This window comes from Cryptotermes secundus, unplaced genomic scaffold (assembly GCF_002891405.2).
Source record: "Cryptotermes secundus unplaced genomic scaffold, Csec_1.0 scaffold146, whole genome shotgun sequence".
NCBI lineage: Eukaryota > Metazoa > Arthropoda > Insecta > Blattodea > Kalotermitidae > Cryptotermes > Cryptotermes secundus.
Window position 1 is genome coordinate 93,917 of NW_019733838.1, and position 21,055 is coordinate 114,971.

The 21,055-nt window shown below is 39.9% G+C and overlaps 1 protein-coding gene across 3 annotated transcripts in view; it reads right to left on the reverse strand.

Moving 5' to 3' along the window:
• LOC111868217 overlaps positions 1-21,055 on the reverse strand; it is a 127,800-nt gene that overhangs the window by 48,550 nt on the left and 58,195 nt on the right. For all 3 annotated transcript variants that reach the window (XM_023858666.2, XM_033752957.1, XM_033752958.1), the window contains exon 3: positions 9,347-9,443. In XM_023858666.2, the coding sequence (XP_023714434.1) occupies positions 9,347-9,443 (97 nt within the window). The remainder of the gene's footprint in view (positions 1-9,346; positions 9,444-21,055) is intronic.

Sequence of the window (21,055 nt, forward strand, 5' to 3'; positions counted from 1 at the left end):
TCTTTACCCACCGCATTGGCAGCATAGGCGCACGGAGCATAAGGACAGTGTTTAGTAGAGGGACAAACACCAAATAATGAGAAATCCCTAAGATTGCTGAGAGAAACACGAGAGAAACACAGGATTTAAAACCATGTTAGATCTGAACAAAAAAATAAAATTGCATCAAGGTGAAGTCTCTGTTTGTGTAAAGATTGTGGACTTAATTTCTCTAAGGCATCTATAAAAGTATAAGGAACATAAGGGGAAAAAATGATAGAACAGACAGATGCAAACATCTGGTGGATATGCTCAAGTTTGATATATTGGGTTTCTGGACTTTATCCAGAAGATAAGATAACAAATAAAAACACGACGTTTCGGAAACTGGATCTGTTTCCGTCCTCAGGTGAGCTAGCCTCAATCACTGGACAGTGATTGAGGCTAGCTCTTTCTGACGGACCCAACAGAATAGGTGTTTCCCTTTTCCTTCACCTGAGGACGGAAACAGATCCAGTTTCCGAAACGTCGTGTTTTTATTTGTTATCTTAAAAACCAGGACGATGGATAAAGTCCAGAAACCCAATATATCAGTGTGTTATACACCATCGTCAGAATCCTATAGTAACTACATGCTCAAGTTTATTAGCATCAGTCGAAGTGATGGAGTTCCAAACTACCGAGGCATATTCCAACTTGGACTTGACTAAAGGTACATCTGTGAAAATTGAGAAGTCTACAGTTTTCACTGGATTTGTTTGAAATTTATACCAGTTGTTTAGCATGCAAATATGACCTACAATACCAATTTTCAAATTTTTAGCTTCAATGGTTTCCGAAATATTAATGTGCAAAATAAAATGTTCCCCTTGACGCAATTTTTTAAATTGAGCAATGAAATATGGATTTTTGTGCTTATTCTAAACAAATTAAAAACTTCTATCATATCATTCTTAATTGTTTTCTTAACTACTGAGAAAAAAATGTAGTCAAATTTAATTATTTTTTTCTTTTGTTTTTAATTTTATTTTTCAGATCAATGAAGTGCAATAGAAGAAAAGCAATATGGTCATTTTGTTCATAAGCAAATGGGAAGCCTGTGTAAAATTTTATCAGATTGGTAAAAAAATTGCACCATCTGGAACCTTTTGAAGTTGTGAAAATGTTGAAAAGTGAGAAAATCAATTTTAAAATTTTGTTAAAGAATATCTTTATTTCTAACCTGAGATCCAAATAAAATTGACCAGATCCATATTTGGGACCCTATGTCAGCTTCTTCTTGTCCTCTGCAGCTACTTTGGACAACCTCAGCTTCTTTCTGGCAGATTTTGAGCCCGGTTGACTGCAATGTGTGCTCCGCTTGAGGCGACGGTCATACCTTCCTCTGCCTATTTTCTCAGCTGCTCTGCTGAACTTAAATTTTGTTGTTTCCTCTTTCAGTTTCTAGCTTGCTATGCAGCCCATACTGAACTCACTCACTGCATTAGTGACCCCAATGACTAATTTCTTTATTTCTTAGAAATAAATGTGTCTTTTGAACATTTAGTCCAAATAAGAGTATGTAATACCTCATTGGCACTTTGAGTCTTCCCAGGTAGGCACTTTTTCAGGAATTCCTCATTAGCCAGTCTGATGTATAATGGAATCAGTTTCTTCACCACTTCAACATTAGTGGAGTTTTCATAGTAGAGTTGTGCAAAGGAACTGGCTCTCCTTTAGCAACAGCTCTATTATAAAAACACCAGGTTTCACCACATGGGCAAGTATGATGTTGAGGATTTTGGTCATCAGACATGGAGTGGTACATAGTAGCATATACTGCAGTCTTTTAGCAACAGCTCTATTATAAAAACACCAGCTGTCACCACCTGGGCAAGTACGATGTTGAGGATTTTGGTCATTAGACATGGAGTGGTACATAGTAGCATATACTGCAGTCTTCATTTGTTGAACATTAGGAATATAACGCTTGATGGCTTTATGGTAATATTCAGTGAGATTTAATATCTTGCTTTCTTTCAAGTTCCCATGTTTACAATTAAGTTCATTTCAGTACAATGTGACATATAATGCTTCCACCACTTTAGCACTTAGTTACCCAACATGTTTCGATTTATAATGAATCATCATCATCATCTACGATCAGGAATCCACTAATACGTAAAAGTTTTTAAGAGTAGAAACACTTAAAACATTTATGATGCTCACTATATGTATTTGTTTTAAGTGTTTCTACTCTTAAAAACTTTTACGTATTAGTGGATTCCTGATCGTAGAGGCATACCTCTGATGATAATTCATTATAAATCGAAACATGTTGGGTAACTAAGTGCTGAAGTGGTGGAAGCATTATATGTCACACTGGACCGAACTAAACTTAAATGTAGACCTGTTAGTGTGACGGACCAGAATAAAACAAATTAAATTTCCCATGTTTCTTTCCACCAAGCGTAATATCCATTTTGCTATTCTCTTTTACTGGATTTCTTATTTTTGTACCCAACCTCTTGGCCACATGGTTCAGACTGCTCACACACTGAACTTTCTCTATGTCTTTACTAGCAAAGACAGCCAAATCCTGGATATGCTTCTGTGTTTTGGCGTCACCATCCGGTACCACAGTGGTGTAGTGTAGCTTGCATGTGTCTACTGACAGTTTCCATGGCACTTGATGATCAACTAAAATTCATTTCACATTTCCCACTTTCTTTGCCAACTTACATATTCTACGGAATTCAACGTCTTCTCTTGTTGAACACAGAGGCTACGAAAATAGCGGTATACATGCGCAATTGATGCTCAAATTTTTCCTTCTGAACATTTACAGGTTGGCCACAACACTAAAGTTCCCTATGGTACAAACAAGGCGCAAAATTCAGATTGATAAATATGCGGTGTACTGCTGAAATATGTACAGGCAAACCATGGAGGAGTGACAGCTGAAACACGTGCGCAGGGACATTTAAATGGTCACCTCGGGTGCATTTAAATGGTGCGAGGACAAAATAACTTCCACTTTACTAAATAGCAGGATATGAACTATTTTATTACACTAAAATCAAAATGTGTGATTTTTCATAACTTCTCCCCAAATTTCACAGATGCATTACCTAAAGTAAAATATTGTGCATAAGGACACTTCAGGGAGGAAAACCTGTAGGTTAAGGCCTAGAAGCTTTATGCGTGTAGAAAATACGTATTCAACATGTGTATGAAAATATAACATTGAATCAAAGAAAACACCTAGGTCCTTAATACTATTGTTGCATGTAATGCTAGCAGGACAAATCTAATACTCGTAACTCAGAAAATTTGTTTTCCTTGTGTATGACACAACACGCGTTTTAGCAATATTAAGTCTCGTGGAGTTAGCAATGCACCAGTCACTCAAGGAATTGATGTCAGACTGAAGTAAGAGGCAAGCATGTGATGAGTAAATGACGCGGAAAATTTTGAGATAATCGGCAGAAATTAAAAGTTTACAGTAGTAAACAGGGTTGCATAGATCATTTATGAATACGTTGAAAAGAAAGGGTCCGAGAGCAGAGCCTTGCGGCACACCGGACGGTACTTGAAAAGGCAGGGAGAGAGTGCCAGAAACGCGAACCCGAGGTTGTCTGTTGGTTAAGTAACTGCGAAACCAGCTAATATAAGAATCAGAGAAGCCAAAAGAGCTTAATTTATGAAGACAATATTATGAGGGACGAGGTCAAAAGCATTTGAAAGATCAAAATAGACAGCATCAGCTTGACGCTGACCGCGGACAACAGGAGTCAAAATGTCGAGAAACTTCACCAAATTGATAACTGTAGATTTAGCTCTGGTGAAATCATGTTGATTGGGATTAAATTTAACGTAATGAGAAACACGATCATGAATAATGGATTCAAACAATTTAGAGAAATTACTGAGAATAGAAATGGGTCTGTAGTTGCTCACAGCGGCATGATTGCCTTTTTTAAGTACTGGTACAACAGCAGATACTTTCCATGCTGCAGGAAAATACTGCTGTGTCAGGCTCAAGTTAAATATATGCCTAAGTATAGGAATAAAAATACCTGAAAAACCTTTTATGATAAAACCAGGAATATCGTCAGTTCCAACAGATTTGGAAGGTTTTAGTCTCGGAAGGTTTTAGTCTCTTGATGGCTTTGCGGACATCTCATCGGAAATCTGGGCAAGGGATAAAAATTCAGAAGATTGCGAGAAGGGGGGGGGGTGTCCTTAAAGCAGTGGCTATTATAAACAGACTGAGAGTGCTTAGCGAAAGCAACAGCAACTGCTTCGGGCCGGAGTACGTGTGTACCATTAACTTCTAGTTGAATGGAACCGGATCTGTGTTTTCTGAAAATAGATATGTATTACCAGAAATGTTGGGCCTGTGACTTTAATTTTTGTTATCAACTAACTTCAACCACCTAAGCCTGTCGGACTTGGTGGTGTTTTTAACGAGTTTTCGGTATTAGGCGATACTGTCGTAAAAGCAATCAGAATATTTCTTTTTAAACCGACGGTGGAAATAATTTTTCTTAGCAATGTAATACCTTAAGGTACAGGAGGACCAGTGAGGGAATTGGACTTGCGGCCATAGCCACAAGAAATTGCCTGCTCCATGGCATCCCTGACATCAGCATTGGGGCTTCCGACTGCTACACATAAACAGAAGTTTCATACACGCTTGACCAATCATACGTGGACAGAATATTGTAAAGCAAAGTGTAGTTGCCTGCTGCGAAATTTCGATAACTGAATTCACAATTTAAATTACTATTATCGTGAGGTAAAGAGACATCAATTCTCAGAGGAGCGCGATATGTATCAGGAGCGACCAATCCAGAGTCGGCAGGAACAGACTTTAGATCAGCGAAATTTGCAAAGACTAGGTCAAGCATGTTCAACGCACTGCCTTAGGCCAAGAAGACATGTGGGGGTGTATATAGAGTCCCCTTTGAGTTTAGAATAATAATGATATTTACGTAGATGTGTCCCGCTCTCAAGTTAAAGCCGGGAGCATTGAAGTGGCCAAGTAATATAACGCGAGTATTGTTGGTGTCCAGTAGCCAGTAATGACTTCCGGTTTGGTGTCAGGGGAGACGTAATGGTTACCAATAAGCATGTATATGCCATCAGCAGTGGGCATCTCAACCCATACACATTCAGGGCATAGTTCTAAATCATACATGAGGCTGCAGGAGGCCAGGCTGGCGGTAATGGCTCTTGTTACACCACCACCGCGAGCCTTGTATATACGTGTATATGGCCGGTGAGACCGGTAAACGGGGTCTTTGTAAGATTTGAGGCTTTCACGGCGGTGACTATGAAGAAAGCAGTCTTCTGGGATTTGGCACCGTGTATATGTGGTGTTAACCGACGTTTCAGAGGAACGTATCGCCTCCATCTTCAGGGTAGAAGGAAAAATATAAGAAATCCGCAAGCGAAGAGACCGTGAGAACCGGTAAAAGCAGACTGCAGTCGGTTAACACCACATATACACGGTGCCAAATCCTAGAAGACTGCTTTCTTCGAATGGTGTCTTTGTTAGGAAATAATTTGTGATCGTAGCACAGGTCATTGAGCCATGTCTCGGACAGAAAAATAATAATATTATTGATAATAGTACACAGTTCTTGTTTATATGCGTATAAACTTACAGCTCAAAGGCCAGTTACAAAGTCAGCACGAGTATGTAGCAGGGCAGAAAAAACTAACAAACAAAATAAAAAATACGGCAGTCTATACGAAAAATTTAAGTTATCATTTATGGGTGAGGACAGTAAGATAAGTGGGTTTCCAGTTGTTATGTCATTATGTGGAGAGAAAGGGCTATACACGTACATTACACACATAAAATGTAAGTAACGGTATCCCTGTAACGGGCCGTGGAAGCCCATAGGCTTGTGAGATGTTGAGGTTCCCACATTTTCTAGACAGTCAGCTTATAGATGGCAGTAAATTTGTCAGCCTTACACGTCGGCTGCCCTTTACCCTCAAGAAAAATCTAAGAATATTCCTGGTACTCTTTTGTTGGAGGCTGAGTCGACCCCAGGGCCATAGTGGGGTTGGAAGGATTAGATGAATTGAAAAAACCCTATGACCTCATCAGGATTCGATCCCGCGACCTTCCGACTTGTAGCATATTGTCGCAACCAACTAATAATAATTCAGTTCAGTTTTTTATTATTTATGTACCGAGTCAAGAGCCACAAGGCCAATTACAGACAGAGCACAGTGTAGATACAGGTAATTACATTATGGGGAAACACAGCATAAAATCAAAGACAAATTATTAGCAAACCCTGTACGAAAGAACTCATTAATGCAGAAAGTAAACAAACAAACAAACGAAGATGAGGAGTGTTAACAAGAACGTGATAACTAAGAACTATATAACACAGAACATAATAATAATAATAATAATAATAATAATGCCGGTCATGATAGCCGAGCTTCGCTCGCTCGGAAGCCGGGATTGTGGGTTCGAATCCCATTCAAGGCATGGATGTTCAGTGTTTGTATGTGTGTGTGCGTGCGTGAGCACGCGCGATTTTCTGTGTTTGTGTACAGGTAGAGGCCTTGCGACCAACTGATCACCCGCCCAAGGAGTCCTACCGAATATCTAAGATCTAGTAAACCGAAATGAAGCGGAGAGCTTCACAGAGGTAGGCCAAGGGCCAATTGGGGCCTCAGCGCCAAAGGAAAAAAATAATAACAATGATAACAATAACTCAATTAATTCTTACTTATTTGTGTGCTAACTCAACATCAGATGATGATAACACTATTGTAAAAACGATTGAGGAGAGTGTTCCTGGCTCCGACCCGGGCCGCCGCGGTGGGAAGCCAGCGACTAACCGCTTGAGCTATGGCGCGGCCCGTATTCTTAAGTAAGTCTTTGATGTTCCTTCGTATCTTTTTGAATTGCGGCTGTTTCTATATCATATTAAAAATGTTGTTTCTTCTTCTGCGTATCAAGCGTTGCCTTGCGTTCCTTGTAGTGATTTTTGGTGTGTGATTGCTCTCACTTAAATACTTTTTAGGCATCGAGTGAGCTACCTATCGTAAAGTTCATATATTATTTGAAATATGGGGTTGTGTACCTCGATGTGTGTATCGTTCTGTAAATGTTGTAACGTGGATGGCCAGCGCTTGTATTAATGGAAAACGAGATTACGCAACCCGCTTCTAGGCAACGGCTCAGCAAACAGACTTCGCACAGGTGCAATGACGTCATACTGCAACATTACTGTCACGTGACTTGGTTTCTGTGGTCATTGCGGAGGCTATATCACGAGATTGCAGGAGTAACTAAGGCGCGCGAGTCATAGAAGGCGACGAAAAGGGAAGTCTCAATCTGAGACAGTAAAATATGGTCGCGAGTAGCAGGGGACTCTGACCCGAGAGAGACTGCGCTGTCAAGGACCAACAGCATATACAAAAGACAGACCCGTCCTCTCGTCAGAGAGAACGCCCCACAGAAACAAGACGGTAACTGCCAAATAGTAATAAATATCTCGTCATGAGCCCCAGATGGATCCCAATGAAACACTGAACACTACCTAATATTGATATTAATAAAGTTTACGTTAATATCAGTATCTTGTCATGCCTGAACACCTTTGTTCATATTGGTAAGAAAATTAAATCATCACAAAATCTGAGCATGAGATCAACAAAGAGTATATAGATATATATTACACCATTCTACTAAACACAGTAATTTACTAGGTTGGTCAGAATGGTTAAATCGGCGTAGAATAAACTTTGAAATAACACAATCCAATGTAAACAAGTCTAATACAAACAATTCAACATCTAAATGAACGCAGAATTTTCGATTATTTGGAATTCAGTACCATTTTCAGAGGCTTAACTTTAAAAGGAACTTTGCTTACAATTCATGTAGATGTAGATATATTATAAGTTATACAGTCACAAATTATAAAATATGTTAAAACTGTTCATGTTCAAACATTATCAGAAAATAGTTTTCTTGTTGTGTGTTCATCTTTGAATTGATATGTTTTTCTTTTATTTTTGATGCCATTTTAATGTCTGCAGGCATAAGGAAGCATAGGTATGTTAATGTTTACCATATCATGTTATATGATATTAATAGACAATAAACACATAAGGCCATATGCATGTTGAAATGTTTGTATTAAAGTTTGTTTACGTTGGATGGTTTGACATTCCAAAGTGAATACAAGCACAATGGCGAAGACGTATCGTAGTAAATGTGCCATCAGTTGGTACACCTGCATACCGTCGCTGCCTGGTAACGAGAGGCCTGACACCACAAGCTTTAAAACATCACTCGATTTTAAATTCAACAATGAATATACATTGATATGTTGGGTTTTTGGACTTTATGAATATACATGCTGAAATACATGATCTTTGTAAATTCCAATTCGGCAGGCAGACTTTTGAACTACAGCGCAAGAGCTGCAAGAAGCAAAATAACTCCACGAACAAAACAGTAAATACGTAGTACGAAGCTCTTCATTAACACGTGCTAGCCGTTGCAGCCTTCCAGACCATTCTAATGAGAGGATCTTCAACCTAGGTTATGATGTCATCTGTGTTTCAATTTAGAGACCCTCAACTCTACTGCGAGCCGTAAAAAGCATTCTAAAAATTCCTGAAAATACTATTATACGAAAATGTTCTGCACCCCACTCCCCGAAAAATTCCTGTCCATGTCCATACATTGTGTTACAGTAGATGTCGGAAGGGGATGGTTACAAACTAGCCGTCTACTACCCTCGAGTTTTGAGGGAGGGAAATTGAAGAAAATAACGAAATATACCAAGGAATTAGTATATAAAAATTATTATTCTATCCTGAATATTGTAGGGCGACCAGTAAAAATGGTATTAAACTGCTTAAACTTAAGTTTATAAACAAATTTTCTGGCTACCCGTCTCACCCAGAAACCTAGATTCCACCCTCCGTCCTTCCCCCCGGAAAAATTCTGGTGTTGCCCGTGCAATGAATCTATAAATCTGTGAAATTCTCTCAATTAATTTTTCACAGTCACAATACACTCTCGTACTTACAAGTATGAGAAAGTAAAATTATATTTTATTCCAAAGTTACATGCAATTTCAGTGTCAAAACCCGTTCTTATGTTAAGACTGCTCATCCGATCATGTAGCACGCAAATCCTGGCTGAACACACTGTCTGCGCCGTACAGCCGTATGCTAGGTGCAGGACTATGGTTACAGTAGCTTAGTTTTGTAATGACACACGAGAAACCTCGAGCCCTTCTGTGTGTAAATATTAAATGCTTAACTATTCAGGTAATTGCAGAGAACTGTCACCTTAACAGATTTTAACAACTAAGAGGCAAGTGATGCCACTTACCTGAGAAGGCAGAAGGGATTGAAGTTAGAAACAGCTTTTGGCTCCGCACCGGGACTCCGGTTTCTGGATCCTGCATCTCCCGCACCAGCCCCTCCATCTGCACAAACGACAATTTTCAGAATTTCATCTCAGTTTCTGTACATGTCCTGGTACTGTGCATTATTTACAGAATGTATGTACAATAATAATAGGATTTGTGTTCCACGCTCAGAAGGTTTCATCTGCGAAACCACTAAGCAGATTTCAATTCAAGTTGTCATTCTAGTTCAATTTTTGTGCGTATCGACCCAATATAACCCCTATTTTGCATGAAACCAAAACAGAGGTTTATTTATTTTCTCACAGAAAACTGATCAGCGTACATAAACACACGAAATGCGGACCTGGTTACAACTTATTGTTTAAAACACTTTCCGGCATGGTGAATATAAAACCATATATATGACAAAATATTCCTTGTCTTCGTGCGACATCTATCGTGCTATTTGATTATATACAAAGGATGTAATCCTTTATGACAACCTGCTTTAATATTTAAAATCTTTGCAGTTTTCCCACACACAATATGTGTGTGTGGGCAAACACAATATATGAGAATACACAGGATTTGTTTTCCTGAACAGTTTTATGCAATGTGTCCTTAAAATGGAGTTTCGATATTTTTCATGTGAGATAGAAACTTAATTTATAAGATATTTACAAGAAATTTGTAATTCAGAGGGCAAAACCTGAAATAAATTATCGAGATTAATGTAATTTTGCAAAAAAAAAAAAAAANAAAAAAAAAAGCGAAGCTTACTATCTTCCGATGTGTGACGCCATGAATGTATATACAATATTTCGCGATGTACACGAAACGTTGGTAAATATTATCACTTGTAAGGAGTTACGCTTGACGGAAATATGGGTTCTAGTTCCGTGATTGGATTTATTAGTACTTTGGTTACGAGTTTTCTAAATCACACTTAAATACAGCGCTATCGCTGTTTACACAGTTTCCGGTCCACCGTTACACACGCACTATGATTGTCAGGTTTCTTTAGTCGTCTCTTGGCAACGGATCACAACAGAGAAACTAGCGCTTCAAATCACTATGATGTGTTCTTGCTATTTCGTCTTCAATAAACTCTGGAACTTCGGAAGTAAAATTCTTCTGGACTCACTCCTCCAGCTTACGACTGTCTCGTAACTGCCCCTGAACTAATTCTGTCACTCCCTCGGTTGAATCGGAGACCCCTTCAGTCAAAAGATTTCAATGAATTTATATTAAATTTGGTACTGGAAGCCTACATAGCGAATTTAGTTTCGGTTTGTGCCATCGTCACATAACCTCTTACTTTTTATGATTAAATCGACCTTCACAGTTTCCATGGAAAACTATTCATCGTACAGAGAATTAACGTACATCTGAACCACGTGGTAAATATAACCGTGAATTTTATCTTGGACACTTAACGACAGGATTTGTGAGCCTGTTTAAAGATAACGGCATTATAATAAAGTTTCGTATTCCTAATTATAATTGTCACGTTTCAAATTTTTACTTGATTTCTGGCATGGCCTCAGACAGGAGAATGTCAAGTAGAGAAATCAAGACATTTATTTGTATCAGCAGTTTGTATCCTGAACAGCAAGGCATTCAAATGCGCACATAAACCATTTGTAGAAAAAATGGGAATAAAATTGCATCGAGCAAACAGACCGACGGAGAGGCTACCTAACATACTATTATTTTAGTTTCTTTTAATTTAACCTGAAAGATTCAGTGTATTGCCAACTAACTGAACGGAAGAAATAAGTAGTACTTCTGTGAAACGTTAAGTTCACTCCAGATACACAGCTGTATTCTTCAAATAATGTTGTTAAAATATAAATAAGGATGAGATGTAAAATTTATTTGGATTGAGTTGGCTCAGAATAAGGGGATTAAATTTCGGATCTCGTCAAATTGTACAATTTAACTTCCACCTAAATAATATATTTATGCCCCGTAACATGCATTCAGGCAATACTCTTACCGATAACATAAGATTTGTAGCAGTAGTCCAGAATCAGAACCAGATAGGCGCTTCTAAACAATGCCTGATTACTAAACTATAACGAGTACCAGTACATATTCTATTAATAGGTATACGCTATCTAGACAATTCGAAGGTCTCAGCGAAACACTACAACCGGATTCCACTCGTAAAAGCCATGAAAGTGCTTACGGTCCAGCAGATCTGGGCTTTCGATGTTCTACATGGAGATCAAGAAGTTTCTACGTACTAGGAGACCATCGGAGTACTTGAGGATCTATTTGGGGACAAGCACCTGGTCGCACAATACCGCAATCGGCTGAAGACTCCAATCCAAATCCTTGGTGGGTCTCTTCAGGAGTTCATGCTCGCCATTAAAGCGTTGACCAATTCCTGCCCTACACAAGGATCACTTTGTAGGTGACCAAGTAAGGCATTCTGCAACGGTTTATGAGATCGAGGCATGAAACAACCTACTTCTTGGAGCCAAGAGGACACTAAACGAGGCCCTCAGGCAGACCCTCGAGATGAAAGTGGCAAAATGTAACCGTCGGGTCTTCTCCCAGGCTGCTGAAAACAGATGGCAAGGAACTGTGGCAGAGCTGCCAAAAGAAAGGTGAGGCTGCCGATGGCTTATGTGTCGGCGCTGTAGGACTACTGACCACTAGCGAAAATTCTGATTCCACTGACACGAAGAAGAACGGAAGACGAGCCTACAGATCCATAACCGTCCTTGTTCGGAAAAGCAGGTGCATTCTGTAAGAGGTTCTCGCATCAAAAACTAAACTAACTCAATGTACTTACGAGGAAGGTCGTAGTGTAAATTGGAATGAAGCCAAGGTCTTGCAAACCAAAAATAACCGAAGGGACCGGAAGTACAAAGAACTGGCCCCTTTGGCGGGTTCAGCTAATCCAATCAGCCAAACCGTGTTTGAAATTTCCCACATGTGGATTCACCTCAAGATCAAGGAGGTTAGCAACTAATAGGTAATTTGGATAAGATTGGACAGGTTCTTTCGGTCTTCCTGCATGAATTTAGTTTCTGTTTGAATTTTTGGCCCATAGATGACGCAAGCAGTAGGTGGTTATTACAAAACTTTCAAATATAGATTTTCTTCTGCATTAATATTTGTGGTTTCGGTTTGTTTGTTTTGGATCGATGCGTTTGTTTCAATTTTTTCTCTCTCTTAGTTATGGGTTTTGGCATGCATTTCCACATTTATAATTTCAAATTTTCCTATTATCTTCTATTTCAATGTTTTCATCTGAAGGTGAAGACATCCCCCCCCCAAAAAACAAAATAACAAACTCCGTGGCCTGTAGTCTGGAAGCGAACTATACCGACCGTGCGACCGCCGCTTGTCGGTGAAGTTAGTGCCATTTCTGCGGATAGAGGCTGTCACGTGGTCAGCGCAACAAACCCCACAGCCGTTAATCTCGGTTTTCTAGACCGGAGCCGCTATTTCCTTGAAATAGCTCCTCAATTGTCCTCACGATATTGGGTGGACCCAGTTCTAGACCCACTACATAGAAAATCTGAGAATGCCGCGAATCGAACCCGGGACATCTGGATTTGTAGCCAGGAACTCTGACCACAGAGGTCGGTAAAGACATCCATTTTCCGAAAAATGTTGTCTCCTTTTAGAATATTGGACGATTGGCAAAGCCCCAAAACTCGGTAATCCCAAATGCAGTAAACCATCATCAGAATGCTTTATAAGAGCTAGCCTTAATCAATCGTCCAGTGAATGAGGCTAGCTCTTTCTAAGGGACCCAACAGAGTAGATGTCTTCCCTCACCTGAGGAAGGAAACAGATCCAGTTTCCGAAACGTTGCGTTTTTTCTTATTTATTCAGAATCCGGACGATGGACAAAGTCCGAAAACCTAATATCTCTGTTTGTGGATACCGTTCACAACTTTTATTTAAGACGACGTTTCAAAAACTGACCTTTATCTCCGTCGTCAGGTGAAAATCCGGTCTTTTCGGCCCAAATTCGGAGATGAGACCTAACTCTATCGATTGGATCAACCAGAGCGGGTTTTTTACTTGAGAAAGAAGACAGAACCTAGCCCCCCAAGCCCTGTTTTATTTAAAAAAGTAGGGTGATAAATAGTGTCTAGAAAATTAACCACTTCGTTCATATACCATCGTCAAGAACTTCTGGCTCTTGTGTGGGACAGAGTTGCAAATGAAAGCGCGCCGTGTTTCAGCTCGTACCCAAAATGAGGTGTCATAGAAAGTGGACTACAATCTAATTTCACCTGTTCCGCTTCTTGACCTCTTCAGTTAGGCCTCTCGTCAGGCCACGGCATAGCTCAGGCGGTTAGTCGTGGTCTTCGCATCTCGGCGGACTGGGTTCCAGCCCGGGCCTTGTGGGATTTGTGGTGGGAAAAGTAGCGCTGGGACAGGTGTTCTCCGAGTACTCCAGTTCCCTTGCCAATCTTCATTCCACAAACTGCTACACAATCACCATCATTTATCATCTGGGACTCGTACAATAGGCCAGTAGTGGCCGCAGAACCAAGTGAAATCAGTCTCACCCCGCTAAGAATAATAAAAAATAGGTCTCTCCTCAGACCAACTGGAATGACGACGTACTCGTAGTGTTGAAGCAACTTCATGAACGAACAAATTCTTAGCGATCTGCATCTTAAAACTTGTGACAATCAATTCTGTGGGTGCCTTATTCCCTTCCTGTATCTGCATTTTCCGTTCTCCCGCATTCTTTTTCTCTTCCTCCCTTTCTTTTTTCATTCTCGACTTATTGTCTTTGTCCTCTCATTTCATTCGTCCATTTATTCAGCCATTAAATTTGGTTCTTCGTTTTATTCATCTCCCCACCCGTCCTTTCATCCTCTCTTCCCCTCCTCGCACTCGATTTACTACAGCCAGCTAGTAGCCTACGTCTGTTATCCAGTTCAAGTCAAAGTGACGTTACGACTTAGTTTCAGTCAATCAGTTCGCCTTATATAGTCACTTGACGCTTAGGACCTGATTTTATGCTCTGTCTTCACAGTGACAGTTTTTCCTTTGTGTGACGTCCTCTGTGACTAAAAGACGTGTTTGTACCTTTCTGTCTTTGTCAAAACCATTGCCAAATATAAACGTTTATAATGTTTGCTGTTCTACACACATCCATCACACATGATCCGGCCCTTGTCCTTGTCCCATTTGCAGGTATATGTGTAATAAATCTAATAACTACTTTATACGTATAACTAAAACATTATAACATTCTTATCAGTAGTTGCTATTTATTAATAATATTTCAATATTATACGAGTACATGTAGAAAGACCAATATTTTATTTGCAAACGGTCTTACGGCCCACAATACAGCAGTGAAGAAATTATTCTACGTTGCCGAATTTATAAGCGAAGGCCATCTTCTCATTTTTCTATCGATTCACAAAACCTTTTCAACTTACTCTAAACAATTTTAATAAAATATTCTTGATGCTCACAAACTACTTTAACTGCAAAAACTACTTAATATTTATTTATACAGTTGCTGCAAGTCCCTTTGTTGTACTGTAATGACAACTTTCAAACAACGTATGTGAAGTAGTTCCATTACATCGTCGGATTTGCCTTCTAAAGATGACCAAAAATGGCCGAACATGTAAAGGCAAAACTTTTGCTTATGCCTATTGAACAAATTGCACTTGATGGGACTTCTGCTGCGTATTTACGTATGTACGTGAAAATAATATTTCCGTTGCATACATACATAACAAGTGCAAGACGTCCGTCCTTCCAGATATACTGCAGATCATGCCCTGTGTCGCGCAGGGTATCATCCGGTCTGCATTAGTGTAACCTATAAATATTGAATTGGTTCTGCTTTGCAGGTGGTTTGCCGTGGCGAGTGACATGTCCTGCTGCTCCTGTAGGACCCATGAAGCAACATCCGATCTTTAATTAAAACATGACACTTTCAACTCATCAAAAGTTATCGAAGCCTTCAGGATTTCAATCGCAAAACTGCAACGGAGCTAGCACAGAGCTCCACTATCTTACATTGCATTGTTCTTACGCATATGAACACATTCACACACATGTACACGGTGTGTCCAGGATCCGTTAGGACCCAATTTTTTCTTTTTTTAATTTTGCCCTGCGAGTTGTGGCGTTAAGATTCTTGAAGTTTCAGCTGTGGCTGTCTACAATTTCAAAGCGCAAGCATCGCTGCATCGTGTGTTCTGACCTTCAATGTAACAGTAGTGTTCTGACGCTCGTCGGAAAATGGCGGTTGTACAGAGAGCCAATATAAAATTTTGTTTGAAGTTAGGCAAACAGCCGGAGAAGCGTACGAAATGAGGAAAAGTGTGTACGGTAGTGATTGTTTGAGTCGCTCGAATATTTTTCGATGGTATGCTGTATTTCGTGACGGCAGGGAGGACATTGAAGACGCTCCACATGCATCAAAGCCGAGAACAAGTGGCAATGAAGAAAATGTGTAAAAGTGACCGAAATCCTTGCATCAGACAGATGTGTTTCTGCAAGACTCATCGAGGAGCTTCTGGGAATACCAAAAAGTACTCTGCATCAAATTTTGACAGAGGATTTGGGCAAACGGAAGGTCTGTGCGAGGTTTCTACTGTACACGCTGTCAGGCAATGAAAAATATGCCAGGGTGGAACACCGCAAAGATATGTTACAGTCGGCCCAAAATGATACAAAATTTACAAAATCGATTGTTACTGGCGACGAGACATGGTGTTTTCAATATGATCCTCTCACAAAGCGGAAGAGTGCAGCGTGGTTGAGCCCAAAGTAGCCGAAACCAAAGAAAGTGCGCATGCAAAAGAGTCGAATAAAGACACTGTTAACCGTTTTCTTCAATTCCAGAGGAACCGTTCACAAGGAATTTCTGCCAGAAAGTCAAACAGTGAATTTTGATTATTATTAGCTCGGAGTCCTCAATCGTTTGTGGGCGAGAATTCTTCGAATGTCTTCGTGTTGTTTCAACACCCTTTAAAAAATGTGTCTGTAGAACAAAACAAATATCAATTGATACTTCCCTAAACGTCTATGGCGGTGGTTGAGTCTCTATCTTACAGCATTCCCATTCGACTCAGTTAATGTATAATGGACATAAGTAATTTTATCTCCCTAAACAGTAGAATATTTACAATGTAGAACTAGAACAGTAACAACACGTGTAACTGAAAACCTAACCGTTGTTAGAATACAGCTTGTCTCACTTTATAGATGGAAATTCATAAATTATATCACAAAACCAGTAGGGAAAAAGAGACCACGCAGAAAGAATACTTAAATATCTTAGTCGATTTTACTCGGTAACTTACGCTCTTGTTCTTTTCAGTTTACTGCAGCATCAGGAACAGGCATGGTGGAATGTTTGTGTTCGGATAACATCACGAAAGGGCGTAGTTCTGTATCAGTTGGCAGAGTTCAAGAAGCTTTACTGTTTCCAAACGTGACCTTGATATTTGGGCTTGATTCTTGAAACTATGCATCTCTTAAATATTATTTGAACGCAACGAGATGTGCTGTAGATTAATCCGCGACATTTTTTATTCTATATTCACGAGGCATGCATGATCAAAAAGAAATAAGCATCTTAGTACGTTGAAGAATTTAATCTTCTACGTTTAATGTTGAGTATTCCGTTTAAGGTCAGCAGACATTTCGGAGGAAAATGTCGCCTCTATCTTCAGGGCCTACTTTATTTCTGTTGGTTCTTTACTTGGCTTATCCTTTGACCCTGAAAATGGGGCGGCATATTCCTCAGAAAGGTCGGTTGACTTTCAACGGACTGCACGGCGTCATATCTTTATTGTCACCGCTTTGAGAGCTTCAAATTCTCCATCTTGTTACGTCTCTCGCAATTACTTATATAGACTTACACAAACGCTATAAGGTACACATACTTGCAACTGTCTCGAAACGTTTAAGCTCCACACTTCGCCTCGCAAACTACAGAGCGCTGCCTTTCAGACTTCAGATGCTTTAAACGAGAACCTCAGAGAAATTCAGTAGGATTATTCTAGAAGTCGTGGCTTCAGTATTACTCCCACCTTCCATGTTCCTATCAACGGCGGTAGGAAATTAATACGTGCATGAACTCCTGTGGGATGATTGTATTCCAGTTCCATGAGAATCACTACATCAGCTCAAACGTCGCGTGCTGACATGACATGAAAGTGCAGACCGTGTGGTTTCCGAGCGGGATGGATGTCGAGAACGAGGGCAACTGCATTTTGGGAGGGTGGGTGATGTACTGCAACTGAGGCCCTGTTATAGCTCATGTACTTTATATCTTAAGGTTCTTAGGTCAGATACTGGACTGAACCAGACCCATTTGGCTTTGTGGTGGAAGCAGCCAGGTCTTGAAGCAGGGGCAGCTTTGTTCCTTGTTAAAGAAGAAGAAATGAATGAATGTAAGTTACGAGTATTTTACTGTGCTGCTAGTGTTTTGTCTGTATACCGTAGAACTTCAGGATGACAGATAAATGGTGAATTGGAAGTGAACTAAAAGACAACGGTCGTGATCTAAATTTCCATTCTCGCACTTTCTCACAGGGACTAAGGAAAATTACAAAACCCTCAATCGTGAGAACCCGCTTCAGCAGGAGTACCCTAACACGAGTCAAGAGCGTTATCGCTAAACCAATCAGTTCGCCCAAAAGGAATATCTCTCTGTAAAATGGCGCCCAATACCCTGTATATGAAAGCTACAGGAAACTGCAGAAACATACTGCATTTTAAGTGTACGTCGCACAACGAATATTGCTTTATACGGTCGCAATATGGAGGTATGTTTGTGCCTTTCTTGTGATGCTGCAGCTTTGCATGGGCACGGGGTTCTCATTACTTCTCCTGACAATCGAACGGCGGGCAATAGAATGGTATTGTAAGCGCACACACAGCACCGTGCTGGACGGCGACAGATTTATGGCGCTTAATTACCGCGTTACATGTTGACATTTGTGTAACATGTGGTGCAAATATTTGCTCACTGAACGAGTGAAATTACTGCTTTGTCAGACTCAAGCGCGTTCAGGTTCAAATTACTTTCTAAATAATTTCCTTCCCCGTGTCCACGTAATGATGAAATTAAAATCTGAACGCTTTATCAAATCATGCCTGTGGTTTTTAGCATTTTAAGCGTCGTCAGTCCCTCCAAATTTTCTCAAATCTCACACTTCTTCACTTCCCAGTATATATTCTTATTCACTATATGGCTTTTTACATAAAACATTCGTGCAACACTCTCGAAAATTCAAGGGTAATTGTTATCTGTTACATAGGTTTCTTGATATTATTTTCCCCTGCTTTGTCCAGTATTCCTTTCCAGCTTTATGAGGAATAGAATGATGTGTCAAGATTGACGATCAACGAAATTTCCGAAGAACAACATGCAAATTAGTTAATCGTAAACCGTCTCTTCTAAGTAGCATACGGGATTTAAATATCATTATCAAAGTATTATCAACGTTTACAGATTATGCATGACATACGAAAACAAAAGAATCCTCGGGGTTACTGGGTTTTCGGATTTTATCCATTATTTGGTGTTCCAAAGGAACCAACGTTTCGGAAACTGAATCTACTTCAGTCCTCAGGTGAAAGGTTGGGCGACACCTACCCTGTTCGGTCATTAGAAAGTGTTAACTTCAATCACTGGACCCCACTAGACACTCACCCCTTAATCCGAGGGTGCAGACAGATCCAGTTTGCGAAATGTTGTCTCCTTCAGAACCCCTGATGACGGGCAAAGTACACAACCCACGTAACCTTCAGTGTTACGCACCATCGCCAGAACCCGTTAGAATCTGAGAAAGGCCTTGCTCGCTCGAGACCTACAACATAACTTACGTTCTTGCAACGGGTTAAGTACTGACAGTTACCGAAATCTGGTAACTGCATAATTTCAGAGTTCACAGCTTATTGTTATACACGTACATCACTTACTTACTCATGGAGCTGAGTCCTTCTGGAGGAGCCGCCAATTCTGCAGCTACTCAAGAATTTCGCAGCATTTCATCAAACACGAAGGTTAATTACCGTGTTCATCAGAGCCCTCCACTGGTCCCTATCCTGAGCCAGATCTATCCAATCCATACCATCCCATCCTATCTCTCTAAGATCCATTCTAATATTATCCACCCACCTATGCCTTGGTCTTCCCTGTGGTCTCTTTCCGTCTGGATTTCCCACCAAAATCCTATACGCACTCCTCGTCTCCCACATTCGTGCTACATGATCTGCCCACCTCATCCTCCTTGACTTGATCATTCTAATTATACTTGGAGAAGAGTACAAGTTATGAAGCTCCTCATTGTGCAGTTTTCTCCAACCTCCTGTCACTTCATCCCTCTTCGGTCCAAATATTCTCCTCAACACCCTGATCTCAAACACCCTCAATCTATGTTCCTCCCATAATGTCAGAGACCAAGTTTCACATCCATACATAACCACAGGCAAAATTATAGTTTTATATATTCTAATTTTTATGTTTTTGGACAACAGACGAGAAGACAAAGGTTCTGGACTGAATGGTAGCAAGAATTACCCGAGTTCAATCGCCTCTTAATTTCCTCCTCATTCAGGTTTCGATCTATCATCGTTGTTCCCAAATATCTTAACTGTGCCACATTAAAAAAAATCTGTTTCCTATGTTTATGTCATGATTTTGCCCTGAATTTTGGTGACGAGACAGTAACATGTACTTAGTTTTCTCTGTGTTTACTTCTAGACCAACCTCCTTACTTGGGTCAATTAAAGTTTCTCTCTTTTCCTTTATAGTATCTACATTACCACCCAGTAGATTCACAGCTGATGTGTCCCATTTAATTTCGGTCTCACCTGGTTTCCCTGGACCTTCCTAATTGCATATTCTAAGGCAAAGTTGAAAATCAGTGGTGATAAAGCATCTCCTGCTTTTAGACCATTCTGGATAGGAAAATTATCACACAGATGTTTACCTACACGGACTTTACTATACGTTTCGTTTAAACACATTTTAATCAACCTAACTAGTTTCATGGGTATCCCAAACTCTATTAGAATATTGTACAACACTTCCCTCCTAACTGAATCATAGGCTTTCTTGAAGTCTATGAATAGCTGATGTACTGTCTCATCGTACTCCTATTTTTTCTCCAATATCTGAAGAATGCAAAAGATCTGATCTCTTATGTTGAAACCGACACTGATGATCCCCAATAATTTCATCTATATATGGACTTAACCTTGAAAGAAGAATATTAGACAAAATTTTATATGAAGTTGATAGCAATGATATCCCCCGATAATTACTACAGTCAGAGTTATCACTCTTCTTGTGAACTGGTACAATAATTGACTCCTTCCATTGATCAGGCAATTTTTCCTTATGCCAAATAGAAGTAATTAGATTGTGGATCTTAGAACGTAATATTTCGCCTCCAGCTTGAATAAGTTCTGCCGGAATTTGATCGCTACCTGGCGATTTATACCGTTTCAATTTTGCAATAGCACTTTCAAACTCAAAGTGGCCGGGTTCAGGTACTAATGGCCTTGCTGTATGTATTTCTATCTGCCTAACATCACTGACCCTATGTACATTCAATAAATGAGAGAAGTAGTTCCTCCACCTATTCAAAATGTTGTGGGAATCTGCAAGCAGATCACCATTCTCATCCTTCACTAAGTTACTTCTAGGTTGGTAACCCCTCTTA